This window comes from Anopheles gambiae, chromosome 2, assembly GCF_943734735.2.
Source record: "Anopheles gambiae chromosome 2, idAnoGambNW_F1_1, whole genome shotgun sequence".
Taxonomy (NCBI): Eukaryota; Metazoa; Arthropoda; class Insecta; order Diptera; family Culicidae; genus Anopheles; species Anopheles gambiae.
The window spans coordinates 117137876-117152625 of NC_064601.1; the positions used below are offsets into that span (position 1 = coordinate 117137876).

Genomic DNA, 14750 nt, shown 5'->3' on the forward strand with positions numbered 1-14750 from the left:
TCCAATTGTACAGGGCTGTCAGACGGGGGACGGTGGTTGATGGTTTTTGTTAGCTGGGAATCGCTTTGGCAGTCAAAAAGAAAAACGACGGTCGCCTCTTTCTTCTTTCGCCACAGACGATAATGATAACGAAAAAATCTTAAAACAGCAACCGTGCCAAGTGTTTCCGACCACACCAAACGGGAAACAGGATCTAAAATTCATTTCACACGCTGTACGCTGTTAGTTTGCCGCTTCGTAGAGTGCTTTCTTTACTAGTTTTCCGATTCGGCATATAAACAAACCAGTAGTGCGTCGTGTACAAAGGAAAGGTAGCTAGGCGGGCACAGGTGGTGGACGGAAGGTGGCGCAATAAAGAAAATCATGCATCCGGATCGCCGATTGTATCTTCTGGTGCTGTATGTGTTCGCACTACAGCTCCGGACGTCGATAGGAGGCAATCCGCGCGACAGTGCCCAGGTCAGTGCCCGGAATGTGGCGAGCAATGGCACCAGCAGCAGTAGCAACAGTAGCGCCAGAAGCAACAGTAGCACCAACAGTAGGTATCGCTCCGCAAGGAGGGGCATCTCGTGACCAGCCGGAACTGTTTGTTCAGCCTTTTTCATCCACTGTCTCTGTTCCAGCAGTTGCCTGTCGGGAGGATGTGCTCGACCAATGTCCCCCGAATGCGTCATGTGATAAGGGTCAGTGTGTTTGTCTTTTCGGCTACAAGCTGAATGCCGCGTATCACGGGAAGAACGCCTCTGCCAGCAGTCCGCCGCCAGCCATGCCTGTTCCGAGCACCAACGCTGCCTCCATTACGTACTGTTTGCCGGACGAAACCGGCGCCAAAGCAACCTCCCTGCACGGAGGACCTGGCAGCAATAGCAGCAAAGCGCCGGGCGACGGAGCTGCTGCCGAAGGAGATGGTGGAAAGGCGGGACAGTTGCCCCTGCGGGAACCGGTCGCTGCTCATCACATCCTCGGTGGCGTGCTGATCCCACTCGCCTTCGTCGTGATACTGATCGGCAGTGCCATCCTCGCGAAGCGTACAGATCTCTGGGCACGGCTACGGCAACGGTTCCTCGCGCACCGGAACCGCCACCGACGGCGGCCGGCCTACGAGGACGTGGTGCTAGGTAATGATTCCGATGATCCGCCTTTGATCTAAAACGAAAGCAAACCGAACCCAACAACCACCAACCAGCATCTTCTCTCTCTCTTCTCTCTCTTTCTTCTCTATCCTTTCTTTTTCCTTGTGCCCCACTAATTCCCTTCGCACCTCCGCACCTCACCCCCTACTAGTCACCCCGTCGGTAGAGCACCACGGTTGAGAGGTCGTGTCTCGGTGCAAGCATGTCGTACTAGAGCGAGTGTGTGTAGCGGCTGTTCGATGTGCTTATTGGTATTTTCTGTTTAGCGTAGATTGTCTGTCCTCTAATCCCCCTTCTCTCCCGTAGTACCACCACGGTATTATGTCCCTTCTGCTAACAAACCCTTCCATAATCGACGACTCATTACCATTATGCGTAACCGAAATATCTCTCTCTCTCTCTTTCTCTCTCACTCTCTGTTCTCTTCTTTCACTGTTCCACATCACAACTTCCTTTTCGTTACTAACGACCCCCCTTAATCAACTAAACAAAACCAACAACGACCGACAACGACGAATTGATGAGAGCAGTGGGCTTTGAGCCACAGGCGGGCAGGCTTTGAGAACGCCAAAGAGAACAGTACCATGCCGAGGAAGGGTGCGCATTTAAGTAGATGTGCTTGTTTTTACATTATCGCCCCCCTTATCGAGCGCGAACTTGCTGCAACCTACGTTCCTTAACGAGAAGAAGAAGAAGAGCGCGATCCCGCGGGGTGATGTACTGAAGAAATAAGTTTAAAATCTAAGTCATTGAGCGCGGAGGATGATCGGAACCGATCGCACACATACGCACAACACCGTAAGATAGTGGAGTAGAAGATCGTAGCGATGAGAAATAGGGGGCAGAGGGGGAGGCAGAGGTACCCTGATAAGAAGCTGGGAGCTGCAGCACGGGCAGAGGATAAGATAGAATCTTGCCAAATGGAAAAAAAACATATTCTTATTTGAAAGCGAATTAGCAGTTAAGAGAATTATTGAAAACAGAGTTGTGTTGGTCCAGTGGAATTTGGCGTTGAAACAGCAGAAACCAAATGTCTTTTTGAGGAATTAGATAGTGTAGCGTGTGTGTTTGATCACACTTTCACCAAAAACAAAGAGAATGGAAAGACGTGGAAGTTGTAAGAATTTAGAGAATGTCGAAGCGAACGATCGATAAGTGCGGATAAGAGTGGATAGTTTTAACTTCAAGGACCTCTAACGCCTATTTTGGGCTACTTTGGGTTTGACCTAAACCATCACCCCAGGAGGTCTCAGAGATTTGCATCAGAGAATTTGATCTTCCTTCCCGGAGGGCATTAAATAACATTAATAAACAATAATTTAGGACATAGGAGTAAAAAAAAGAGGGTGAAAGTTGTAGCATTTCGTACGATAGGTTCCTTTTAGCTATCGAATGAGATTAAAGGACTAACACGAGAGGATGACGGGGAATGTACAGTCAGTATCAAAACGCACAGAAACAGAACATGAACTCATTACTATATGCATTACAGAGGAGCAGCCATATCACTGCACGCATCAGGGGGAACGAAATCGAAAAGGGACAAAAATAAGAGAAGGAATTGTAGCACTTGAAGGCAGGGCGCACGAAGATCTATTACTTACACTTACCTAACTCGTGGTTTCTTCCTATCCCCGTGTGCATTTCCCATATCATTAGGCGTATTGTTCCTTATTGTTTTTGTCACCCTTCTTTTGTTTATCCCTCTCTCGGTCGTTTCCTCATCATTTTGTTTGAGTACATTTAATGAGCCATAATTTTCGTCATACCAAAAATATGTATTCTGTGATAAATTTCAATAAATGTCTATATTTTTAAGACGGTAACATTTTCGGAGTGCCAGCGCAAGGAAGAAAGGTTACCGATTGTACGATTGTTTGTTTGTTGTTCGCGATTTATTTCTATTTTTCCCCCTATTCGATCTGTTTCGCGCCTTCTGCCGCCCGCGTTAGTACCCTACGCCGTTCGAGGTTTTTGTCGGGTAAATGCACCTCGAACGATTTGAAGTGATTGAGTATGTTTTTGACTAGTGGTTCCTTCATGTTGTAATATTCCGCTATCTTTGCCGAGGTCCACTGCTGCGGATCGGTCTGATGGTTGCCGATAAACTGTACCGCTTGCCGCAGCGTGCAACGGCCCTTCGTGACGGTGCGCGGTTCGAGATGGCCAAACTCGTACTCTTCCACGGTGGTACGGTTTATGGGAAGAGGTTTATCAGGGTCTTGCGTTTGAGCAGCCTTGGGATCGATCTGAAAATGCAACGGAAAAAAGAACACACGTGTGTTGTAATAAAAACCGATAATCACATGAACGACAGAGGGAGGGAGCCTCTGCCACCGTACCATCACATCCTTTGAGGTAACGTAGACTTGGCGCAAGTTTTCATCCAACTGAACATTCTTACGACTCTGCTCTTCGACAATCTCTGGATGATCTGTGCAGGATAGGAGAAGAAACCAATTAGCACCGGGGATATGCAAAGAAGGTCACGGACACATTCGCACACGGTTCCTTACCCTTGAGCACACGCTCCAAATCTCGCAGATTGGATTCAAACTTTGGGGCCGGTTTGGGTTTTGCTTGCGATATCACTTTCTGTGCCCGGTTTTCCACATTGAATCGTTGCACCTGCCGTCCAACGACGGACATTGCTTTACCCATTTTAAGTGCAGAGCTTACAGCACATCCGAATTTTGTGTTTAATATCAGCAGATTGCGTAAATATACCCGGTTTGACAAATGGTGCAGCGAGAAAATGTGATTTGACGTTTCAGCCGGCGGACGGTTTGTTTACGTTGTTGGTTTGAACAAATTTTTAGTCATTAAACCGTTTAATTATACAAAAAAGTGTTAGATTACGTGAAGAGTATTTCAAAAGAGCTGAAACTATTGTATTTTGGGGTAGGGTAACTGTACCAGTTTTCGGCAGGCTAGTGCAGCAGTTTCACAAAAATTGCTCACACATCAATATTTTTCATTATTTTTCTTGAAAGTGTTGTTATTCTGGTTGATAAACTATCATAGTATGTTACAATATTTTTTATTTGCCGGTTCAAAGCCCTTTTTCATAAATATTCGTAAAAATGCAAACATTGATTTTGCTCCTATTTTCGGCAGTTTGTTCCTATTTTCGGCAGGCTGTGTTCCTATTTTCGGCAGCGCGAATACGGGTCAGAAAATGTTTGTATCAATGTGAATATGTACAAAAAAATGTTTAAAGCAATTTAACACTCCTACTTTCCTAAGATTGGTGTTAAAAAGCACTTTAATTATTAATTTTATGTTGCTTATTTTGGCCCGTTTTGACAGCCATTTTGATGCGACGTTTAAACAGAGCAGCCATTGACAGTTTGATGGTTATAGCGTACGGTGCGAACTGGCTTACAAATATTTATTTTTCTCTTAAGTTAGTGCAATTTTTGTCGTAAAATTGGTGATATTTGGTACAAGAAAGGTCATATTATGTGTCGACATACGCATTGTAGTGTTCTGATCAATTTTAAAAGGAATATTCAGCCAAATTCAAAGTGTGTTATTGTTCCGAGTTTCGGCAGGAGCCCACAAAATTGAGCTGTCAAAAATGAACATTTACTGTGTACCTATTTTCGGCAGCATTTAAAGTGAAAAATAACCTGTTTATCGTGATTTTAAAATTCCGAACAAGTTAGAATAAATTAAATAAGCATAAAATCTTTAATATACACCACTTTTTCATTGTTTTACTGTTCTGATTCTCTTAATCACAAAACCTGCCGAACGATTGGCTGACAGCAAAGCTGCCGAAAAAAAAGACAATTTATTTGATATTTTGGAAAATACGTAATGAAATGGTGTGAAACTTCGTATGTGAATATCAAATAAGTACACTTTCACTGCAAAATTGTATTTTGTGAAATTTTTTACCGCATTTGTGCAGAATTTCACATTTTTAGCTACCCTGCCGAAAATAGGTACACTGCCGAAAACTGGTACAGTTACCCTATTTTTCATGCATAAAATCGAGATAATAGAGTACGATGCAGTTTGACAATCACATTACCCATTGACATAACGTTTTCACCGGGCAGCTGTCATAGCACAATAACAAAACAAAGCACGAATTTAGCCGGCGCGAAACATGGTAAGCTCCATTTAGCTGCTGATTTTACGAATTATTTCGTGTTTAAACACCTTTCTGTCGAATATTTCAGTATTCTCTACTACACAAAGAGGAGGCGGCACACGAGGAAAGCATTTGGTCTTGCGCCTGGGGCCGAATAAAAGTGCGCCCGGAAGGTGCGGAAGACGAAAACGATGACAACTCACGGGATTCCACGGCCAGCAAAAAGGACGCCAGTGGCTCGCAGGCTGAGTACAGAGATTTCATCGTTACCGGCGGTGTCGATGACACGGTGAAGATTTGGGACGTGTTGCCGGATCGGAGCAAATTTAAGCTTCGCAACACCTTCACCGGACATTCGCTCGGTGTGGTGTCGGTAGATGTCAGCACCAGTGGGGAAGGTAAGCTACTAGATTTAGAACTTTAAAGGGTTACAAGATGATAAAACATGATTTCATTTGTAGTTATCGCGAGCAGTTCGCTCGATTCAAGCCTGTGCATATGGAAGGCGGAAACGGGGCAGCTGATGAATCAAATTTCGGTCGGACCGGTCGATTTGTGGACGGTGGCGTTTTCACCATGCGATAAGTACATCATTTCCGGTTCGCACGAGGGAAAGATTTCGCTCTACAGTGTAGAGACGGGCAAGGCGGAACAGGTGTTGGATCCACAGAACGGCAAATTTACGCTCAGCATTGCATATGTAAGTATTTGAGGAAAGGGACGATAATAGCAGAGTTTCATGTAATACCCATTTCAGAGCCCCGATGGCAAGTACATTGCGAGCGGTGCGATCGATGGCATTATCAACATTTTCGATGTTGCAGCGGGCAAGGTGGCCCAAACGCTCGAAGGCCACGCCATGTCGGTGCGCAGTCTGTGCTTCTCGCCCGACTCACAAATGCTGCTGACCGCTTCGGACGATGGACACATGAAGCTGTACGATGTGGCACACTCCGACGTGGTGGGCACGCTGTCCGGCCACGCGTCCTGGGTGCTGTCGGTATCGTTCTCGGGAGATGGGAAAAATTTCGCCTCCTCTTCCAGCGACAAGACGGTCAAAATCTGGAACGTTGCCGAACGCCAGTGTCTGCACACGTTCACCGAGCACGCGGATCAGGTGTGGGGCGTACGGTACAGCCCGGACAGTGCGAACGTCATCTCGGTGTCGGAAGATAAGTGTATAAACATGTACGACTGTCCACCGAACGTTGTGTGAGATTAATAAAATTCTTTCCATTTCACGCATTTTTCACCAACAAGAATTAGTTTAGGATGTTCGTTTGTTTCACGTCCTATTGGAATTGGATAAATTAAATTGAATTCTTATAGGAAAATGGGATGAAACTGACAATCGGTAGGAATTGGCACAACTTGGCATAATTTGACATGGGTACAACAGCAACACGTACGTGACATCCATTTTTATACTGAAATATTTTGTTCACTGGCTGGAAAGAATAACAATACTAGTGAAATTCTGTTAAAATAAGACCCAACCGTAACCGTAAAGTCAACCATTTGATTGCAGAAAAGAATAAAAAATGCCAAATTGTACAAATTCACCCTATTCATAGCTAAGTTTGTGCATAAACCGCTTACACCTCTTCATAACCACAGCACGAGGACACCTGGAATGGTTCCAAAATGGATCGTTTTGTACTGACCTACACGGAAACTACCGCCGTGAATTGGTTTCCAAGTGGGGCTATATTTGTAACAACCATTCAATATTAAAGACTACATTAGGCCGGACGCTACCGCTCATACATAAATCAATCTTGTTCGCACTTCATTAATATCCTCCCATGTCCCATGTCGGGAAGTGTAGAAAACGAAAGCGATCCTTTTCCTCCTGCCCTTTCGTAGGGCCTCTTCCTCCCCCATCCCTCCAAAAGTGGCTATTTTCCGTCCATTTCGACAAACAGAAACCTCTGATGGGTCGAATTTTCTCATGCATTTCTGTGCTTCCGTGGAAGAGAGGGAGGGAGGGAAAAAATCCCAACAGTTGGCCAATCCTACATTGCAAGGGGGAGAAAAAAAGGTTCGAAGGATATCGTCAAACTAAAACTTCTCGCCCCAATGCCCCGAGGGTGTACTACCGGTGGGTCTGTCGAATTCCATCTCGCAATCATTCGCGACCAGCCGGAAGACCGGACGACCAAATGGGGTGGGGTGGCTTGAGGCGTGTAATGTTTGTCTCCGCAATGGAATTACACTTCATAGGCCACTGATTTCTTCCCTTCGAGACCATTTCACATCTGAGCACCCTCCCTCTGCGGTGGACAAAAAGTTCAGTGACACCCAAAAATCTCAAAGACGGGGAAAGGGACTCTGAGCGGAGCCCAAACCATAAAGGCCCGAAGAAAAAAGGGAAGGTCAGCACAAGTATGTGCTAATATTATGCAGCTCGTTTCCGGTGTCGTCAAGCGTCCACCAATGGGAAGGTGAAGGAGAGGAAGTCAGTAATGATGTAAACTTGTGCAGAAGGTCGTGGAAAGTACAAAACGCGCAAGAAACCTATCGGCCGGAGGGGTTGCAGGAGGTCAGAGTACGGATATAGTTAAGTCGAAGTGATACGCTACACCGTACGACGGGACGACCACATGGAGGAGGGGGGTGTGTGCAGGAATTAACGAACGGATGAAAAAAAATGAAAAAGTTCACCGTAGTAAACATAATCGCATAATGCACGACCGTTTTGTTACGGCTATTGATTGAGCAGTATAAAAAAGTCCAAAATTTCAATTCAATTGTAAGACATTCTATTACTTCTCTACATCAAATCTTGCCTCTCAAAAGCGTAACAACCACCATGTGCTTTTTCTCTTTTGCGCAACCCTAATGCAGATACTGTGCGTATGCCCGCATGGCGGCGACTTACACGCACACTACGTTACCATGGCAGCTTAGATGCATTCCATGTGTGCTGCAGTTACAGGCTTTGTTTTTGTTTACAGTCGCACATGATGTACGGCCGACTGCCACACCACTACGACACAAACGGAGTCCAGCCGACCGACCGATGACTAATTCCCTCCTAGTTCAAGACCGAGTCCCCCACAACCTCCGTCGGTCGATGCGATTCGCAATTCAAAGCTGCAACGATTAATTGCGTAGTACATGAGTGTGTGAGCGTTTGGTTGGTCGTAGTGGAAGGCTTCTGGGTAGGCCCTTCCGAAAACGGTCCACTTTTTATGCTCATTTGGAAGGGTTTTCTTTGTTTTCTAACCACCGTCCCCTGTCCGTCCGATGTGTCGCATCGATTTCGATAGGTATTGGCGGAGGCTGAGCTCATAAATATTCTAAGCCAAAGTCGCAAAACAATAAAACATGCTCAATTGAATTCGAATTGCAAAACAGTCTGGCTGTTGCCGTGGAAGCCCTTCGGGACATGTTCAATGTCCACTTGAGATAATTACCAGCGCCGAAGATTCGATTTGACCGTTGGAAATGATTGCATCTGCGAGAGTGTGTGTGCTTGCGTGTCTGTGAGAATGTGTTTGATGTGTGCATATTGCTGCATGCTACTTCAGAGGCTTTTGTGTAGGAAAATATAGCTCATCCACTGGGATCGGATTGATTAACTCTTGTTCTAAAGGAACGATTTTCAAATGCTTGGAAGTTCATTCTTTTCATTTAAAATAAATATATAAACCTCTATTTTTTATAACTCGAAACAACACTAAATTAACCCAAACAACTCGGCATCAGATTGTTGAACATTTCCTCTAAATATTTATTCTATTTCCGTACAAATCAGACGTAGTTGTTGTGGCTTTTTTGCTACCAAACAGCCCAGTCGACATAAAACCCGTTTATGTCGACACTAACGTTGTTTATGTTGCGACCGTTAGTAGTGTGCGTGTTCCGGCGGCTTGGTGTGCGTGCGAGAGTAGGCTCTCTCTTTCACAAGCTATCTCTTTCGCTCGTACGCAGTTGCCGTGTTCAGTGAGTGCAGTGCCATTCATCTCTTTTCAGCAAACGTATGCTTGCCCGCGGAATGAGGGGTTGTTCCTGCTATCTCTGTTACTTGCGCTTCGTGGAATGCTCAGGTACAGTGCGCACTGTAGGGTGAAACGTCAATTTCGAGAAGAATTTTGTGCAATGGTGGAATGTTTTGTATGATTTCCTTAAAAGGATTTCAACATTTGGTTGGATTTTAATATTAAAAACGCATAAAAATAACTCTTATTGCTTAAAAACGTCAAAAACTCCTTTTTTTCTTCCAAAAGAGCGCTGCACTGCATCACAAACATTGAAGCTGCCCTGTGTGTGCTAGCCCATGGCCGGATTCGTGGAGCTTAACGAAAGCTTTTATGCTCCAACACAGTGACCCGACGAGTGTTGAACGAACTGCAGCTAGTGGGGGAGAAGAGGGAGCGTTTGTGTGGGCAAGGGTGGAAAGAGGAACCACGGCAAGCACGCACCCCGTCCCGAGAGCGAACGCTTCCATGGCGCTTACAAACAGTCGTTGTTTCGCGTTTTCTCATGCCTGTTGGCCTCTGTCCTGACCGTGTCTCGTGTTTGTCGTTTGCGTCGTGGTCGTGGTCGGTGCAGTTGCAGGGCTCGCGTAAATTTCGCGAACGGAACACCGTAGTCCGCGTCGTGTCTGTGTGGTGTGCGTGTTTGGTTAGGAGACTTCAACAGAGCCAGCAGTAGCAGCAGCAGAAGCAGCAGCAGAAGCAGTACAAGCAGTCTGCAGACAACAGAAGACGACGCATCCTGCACATCCGTCGGCCATTCAGATTTTTCAAAAAAGGGTAATGGCCGTTTCCGGTACAAGCATTCTTCGAACCTGCTGCCATTGCGTCAGACATGTGTGTTTGTGTGTATGTGTTCGTTATGATTGATCGAGATCTCGAGCGTGCTTTGTGGTCAAATTAAGCCGCAAAGAACATTGCTCCCTTCTTCATCAAGCGGCGTGCGACTGTGTACGTGTGTGTTAGTGTGTGAGAGAGTGATCGGCGTCAGTTTTCCAGGGCCAACTTTGTTTGGGGCGGCGCGTAATGTGATAGCAAGCTGAAGAGCAACCGTACCGAGGGATCAAGTGGGACCAACTACCACCGGCAGCGGTTGTTGCCCGTGTTTTATGAAGTCAGATGTTTAGCGTGGCTTTTTCGGGTGGGGAGATATGATCGTCTGATGAACTTTAACAGTTTGTTGCTTTTTTGTGCCGTGACAAGAACTCTTCTCCAAATTTGTGTGTGAAATTTCTCTTTTTTGTGGTGGTTCCAAAACAAGTGAGATCACACCGACCATGCCGGTTGGGTACCTTCTTAGACGCCCGGCTCCATAGGTCCATTTTAGGAAGGGTCATTCCACGTTTTAGCAGCGCCCGACGATCGTAAACCAACAATAAAAAGCCATAAACGAGAAACATCGCGCTCTTTCCAGCGTCTATTGAAAGACGCCCCAAACGAGTGTGTGCGTGTGTGTGTGTGGGTTCAAGTTAATGTGCCTTTATTTTGACTCTTCGAAGAAGGCAGACATTTTGCTGGACAGTGGTGGACTTTGGTGGTACAGCTTCACTTTAATCTGCCACACTCATCTCACCTTATGCTGTCCCTTGCTTCGGTTCGCTCCGCGCGTTGCTGTGACGGCTGCAAATGCCTACTAAGACCACTTTGCGAAAAGGAACAAAAAAACGAGGCAACATTTGCGGTAGAACGGAACCGTACCGTGGAGCGGTTTAGCGATTGCATAAATTAATGCCCACCCCACCACCAACGACGATGCCTGGGCCTGGACTGAATGAATAAACATGACGATCATCGTGTCATCGACGGCCTGGGAAGAGCGGGTCGTGCTAATAACGCGCAAGGCGCGGAAGCGGAGAGATCCCCAACGTCATACCCCCCTTCGAAACCGATCGCACTGGGTTGATTGCGATCGATCGATACGGCCTCTCCGTGACTCCTTCGGTGGGCCCTCGGTGTGGCGTGAGTAATAAGATCGCCATGTGAAAATGATGCTAAATTGCACGTTGCAGCTTCATGACACAATCGCACTTGCGAGGAAGGAATTACAGGTGTGCCCCGCGAGTGGTGCACAGGCACGATTGGATCCGCAAGAAAATGATTCCAACGACACGAGGCGATCGTCACCATGTCCCGGTTCGGTTCGGTTTGCGAGGTCAAATTTGTGTCACTCCGAAAAAAAAAAACATCCTGCCCCTTCCGTTTCACCAATGGACACACAAAAAACACAAAACAGGAAAACACATCTCTACCCCTGAGACCAGCGAAAAGGCCACCGACAAGAGGAACTGCCGCCACCGCCAAATTAAAAAGGTCGAAAAATTGGATCATTTTTTATTTTCGATTGCGCTCCGATTGCGCGACTTGCGTGTGTTGCAGGAGAAGGAGGAGGATCGAAGTCGAGAATTTGGAAGAAAGTCGAAAAGACGGGGGAGGGTTTTCTTTTTTTGGAGGGGCAGGAAACATGCCACCGTCGTCGTTGTCGTCGTCGTCGACGTCGGGTTGTTCCAAAGACACACCGTCCGTGTTCTGGTGGTTCGGCGTGCGTTCATCGCGGCCAACGCCATCGCATCGTAGTTGTGCCGTAGTCGTCGTCGTCGTGGTTGTGGTGTTTCTGTCGGATGCGGAACGAAAATAGAAATTTATGCCATGTGCTCCATCCAACCGGCTCGTGTGGCCGTGTGTGTGCCCTATAGGGTGTACGAAAAGTTGGCCGGCCAAACTCCAACACGATCGCGTGTGTCACTGAGCAAACACCCGGAAGATGGTCGCCACGCCGCCGATGTGATATTCTAATCAACCCACGGTGGGGTTCTAATGTCGGCAGACACCCATCAGCGACCATTAGCCGGTCACGCTTGAGGTGATGTGCGTTGTCACAAATCGAAATAGATCCCTCTGCTTAGGTCGGCAAGAACTCACCTTAACTGGTCTGCTGCAACAGGGAGCAACAACTTGCCCTCCACACTTGACTTGACGCACCCCGGTGGGGTTATTGCATCGTTTATGATGAATGCTCAAAGCCTCAAGACTTTCCCCATACGGTTGCTGCGATCTTCTAGCTGCGACCAGCAGAACGTACGTCATCCCGAACGACGACGACCTGCAGCAGTTGGGGATTAATTTTCCACGCGTTCTTGGATGTGATTTTCGGTCGCTCGGCGTTGTGCGGCGTTTGGCTTCGCCTGTGTTTGTATGTACACGCAAGCGTAATGGTGTTGTATGTTTTGCTTCGTTTCGAGTGGAACAACTCAAACCCCGTGGAACACACCAGCGAAGGGAGGTGTACGGGAGCGGGGGGGAGGGATGAGAATATTGGGGATCATTTCCACGAAACAACACAACGCCGTGCGTCTGTTGGCGTGCTTGCGCTGTTTTTTTGAAAAACACGAAACAACGGCTTGGAAGAAATTGATGTTTACTCCTGGCTGGCCATCGGTGGACCATGTTTTTCACGAGCCATACACTACTGTAACCGACTGTGCCAAAGCGCAAACAGAAAAAAAACTCACGACTCAACCGAGGTGTCAAATTTGGGTGGGTAGACTAACCCTCGGAAAACAATACTGTTGTGGTGCCCTGTTGCGATAAAGGGACCCCACTCGCGCGATAAAAGGACGACTTGTGGTGGGGGAAAAAAATGATATTTTTCCACCCAACAGTATGGCCACTACCACTACCAGATGGTAAAAAAAAAGGTTGAAATCCAACTTTGTAATCGATTTTTCAACACTTGCGGTTAACGAACGCCCAAACGCTGCGTGTATGGTGGTCCGCCGGCCGCCTTATGGTTGGAAAACACAACACAGGACTGGATTGCCTCATCGACTCTGGAGCGTTGAAACAAAAACCCAGGATCTTCATCAATTCCTCAAAAGTGCGGGCAAGAAAGTCCCAGTGCCCCTGACATCCGCCCCATTTGCGCGCAGGTCGGTGTAATTGGATGAAACGGATTCGGTTACTTGTTGCAGTGCAGTTGCAGGGGGCCCCTAAAAGAAGTGTCTCGGGCAGGAAGCGACCCGAACACAGTGAATGAGATTTGAAACCCGCAAAGGAACAGCGGTGGGACTCCTTCGTTGCTCTTTTCTGTGCGCGATATGAGGCGCTTCGCTGTGCGCGCTTCCTGCGTTCGCGCGGATCTGTAACTCTAGCGCATCGGGGCTTGCTCGTTACGCTAAATTAGTTGATTAATCGGAAGCCCCAGCGCGTGGTGTAATAAAAAGCGCTCGATTATGGTGTTGGGCGGCGGTGAATTAGGCTCGCTTCAGTGGTGTGGAATGGCTAGAAATGCCTGTAGGTGGTTTCCGGGGTTTTTTTTCGGGATTTGCCGTTTAAATAAATAATCGATACGATACCAAACGTCACGCGGTATTACGGGCCGCCGGGATGTGAGGCTTCCCGTGCCACATAAATCCCCTTCTGCAGATGATTGTTAAATTCAATTACCTCTCCAAACAGACTCACCGCTTCTGTGTAACCCGCCGACACCAACGTTTCGATTCCTTTGAAGCCCACAAACGGTGTAACTTTTTGAGTGCTCACATTTTATTATCCCTTTTTCCATACGGTGGCTGGAATATTGTAGAGAAACTCTCGAAACATCGTTTCTTTGTTTGCTTCTTCTTTCTCTCTGCACGTTCTCGTCGTTCTTCTGGGTTGTGTTTCTTCTCGTTCGATAATTTCCCAATTGGCCCCCCTAGGGGAAATTATTCGACCAAAAATAATGACCACCAAATAATCGGTTCCCTGTTCACGTTCAATCACCCAGAACGCAGCACACACAACCAGGACCAGGCATGGGCTCCAAAGGGTTTGCCTCCATAGGTCGTCCCACAAACAAAAAATCGTCTTCAGACTGCAGCTGCAGCCATTCTTCTGAACTTCTGGCCCACTGGATGCTGTATGAGACACACCACCAAAAAGAACCGTGAAGGAGAAGAGGTTATTGGCACCAAAGGTTGGGTTGCATGGTTCCACCGAAAACGCACTCCGAAAAAAGAGGCGACTTCAAAACTTGTAACAAAGGAAAAGCACAAATAATGAAAACCGTAGGGCGGTCGAACTCGGCGTCCAAAGCACGAAGAAACTATCGAAAAGAAAAGCGCCAAAGCCAGCCACCTGCCTTCCGGTTGTGAGCACACACACACATACTGGATTGGTTGCGATCGACACAAACCCCCGAAAACTCGTGCCGTTCGTGTGTCGTTGTATTTGTGTTAAGGCTGGTCGATAGAAGAAGCACAGTGCAGTGGTCCTGCTGCCCACGGGACGTTCGCGGTCGTTTCGGAGGGACTAGTGAGTCCAGACTTTTTTTTCTGTTTGGCCAAATACACTCACCACCTCTTCTGGAATAACTTTCCCTTTGGAGGTCCAACTGAGTGGGGTGGATCATACACGGACGAGCTCCAAGAACTTTTCTCTTCTCGGGTTGCACCAAGAAGAAGAAGCAGTACTGTGGCGAGGAAAGTGGCCACCCCATCCAAGCAATCGCTGGAAATGATGTTTGCGTCGGATCTTTCGCCGTCCACAGAGTAGGCT

At 47.1% G+C, this 14750-nt stretch overlaps 4 protein-coding genes across 9 annotated transcripts in view; 3 read left to right on the forward strand and 1 right to left on the reverse strand.

The window, feature by feature from the left end:
- Positions 1 to 39: 39 nt before the first annotated feature.
- On the forward strand, positions 40 to 3003 carry LOC3290404 (uncharacterized). 4 transcript variants are annotated; one of them, XR_009764704.1, is made up of 4 exons: positions 47 to 538; positions 627 to 1118; positions 1285 to 1384; positions 1664 to 3003. XR_009764704.1 is itself a non-coding variant. In XM_564613.4 (3 exons), the coding sequence occupies exons 1-3, from the start codon at positions 364 to 366 to the stop codon at positions 1693 to 1695; spliced, it is 699 nt and encodes a 232-aa protein (XP_564613.3). In that variant the 5' UTR covers positions 40 to 363; the 3' UTR covers positions 1696 to 3003. The 4 variants fall into 4 exon arrangements, 2 of the variants coding, with proteins under 2 accessions (XP_564613.3, XP_061499277.1); XM_564613.4 differs by lacking the exon at positions 1285 to 1384 and having other exon boundaries at positions 40 to 538; XR_009764703.1 differs by having other exon boundaries at positions 627 to 1384.
- A 3-nt stretch (positions 3004 to 3006) lies between these two features.
- LOC1269604 (protein NDUFAF4 homolog) lies at positions 3007 to 3896 on the reverse strand. 2 transcript variants are annotated; one of them, XM_308247.5, is made up of 3 exons: positions 3650 to 3892; positions 3476 to 3567; positions 3007 to 3382 (listed from the first exon to the last, which is right to left on the reverse strand). In XM_308247.5, exons 1-3 carry the CDS (start codon positions 3792 to 3794, stop codon positions 3047 to 3049), a joined length of 573 nt encoding a protein of 190 aa, XP_308247.5. In that variant the 5' UTR covers positions 3795 to 3892; the 3' UTR covers positions 3007 to 3046. The 2 variants fall into 2 exon arrangements, with proteins under 2 accessions (XP_308247.5, XP_061499278.1); XM_061643294.1 differs by having other exon boundaries at positions 3007 to 3567; positions 3650 to 3896.
- Positions 3897 to 5119: 1223 nt separating this feature from the next.
- Positions 5120 to 6497, forward strand: LOC3290403 (superkiller complex protein 8). Its single transcript, XM_564611.4, has 4 exons — positions 5120 to 5253; positions 5324 to 5633; positions 5697 to 5935; positions 5993 to 6497. Exons 1-4 carry the CDS (start codon positions 5251 to 5253, stop codon positions 6449 to 6451), a joined length of 1011 nt encoding a protein of 336 aa, XP_564611.3. The 5' UTR covers positions 5120 to 5250; the 3' UTR covers positions 6452 to 6497.
- Positions 6498 to 9614: 3117 nt separating this feature from the next.
- LOC1269602 (capon-like protein) overlaps positions 9615 to 14750 on the forward strand; it is a 70054-nt gene continuing 64918 nt past the window's right edge. The window contains exon 1 of one of the 2 annotated variants that reach the window (XM_061647570.1): positions 9615 to 9995. The gene's annotated coding sequence lies outside the window, so the exon portion shown is untranslated. The remainder of the gene's footprint in view (positions 9996 to 14750) is intronic. The other variant, XM_061647571.1, reaches the window with a different exon arrangement.

Bases quoted from the DNA above. Each gene is read 5' to 3' on its own strand.
- LOC3290404 (XM_564613.4), top strand. From the start codon at position 364: ATGCATCCGGATCGCCGATTGTATCTTCTGGTGCTGTATGTGTTCGCA. The intron at 539-626 runs GTAGGTATCGCT...CTGTTCCAGCAG, and splicing joins AAGCAACAGTAGCACCAACA to TTGCCTGTCGGGAGGATGTG. The intron at 1,119-1,663 runs GTAATGATTCCG...TGATGAGAGCAG, and splicing joins CTACGAGGACGTGGTGCTAG to TGGGCTTTGAGCCACAGGCG.
- LOC1269604 (XM_061643294.1), bottom strand. From the start codon at position 3,794: ATGGGTAAAGCAATGTCCGTCGTTGGACGGCAGGTGCAACGATTCAAT. The intron at 3,568-3,649 runs GTAAGGAACCGT...TATCCTGCACAG, and splicing joins TTTGGAGCGTGTGCTCAAGG to ATCATCCAGAGATTGTCGAA.
- LOC3290403 (XM_564611.4), top strand. The intron at 5,634-5,696 runs GTAAGCTACTAG...TTTCATTTGTAG, and splicing joins TGTCAGCACCAGTGGGGAAG to TTATCGCGAGCAGTTCGCTC. The intron at 5,936-5,992 runs GTAAGTATTTGA...TACCCATTTCAG, and splicing joins TTACGCTCAGCATTGCATAT to AGCCCCGATGGCAAGTACAT.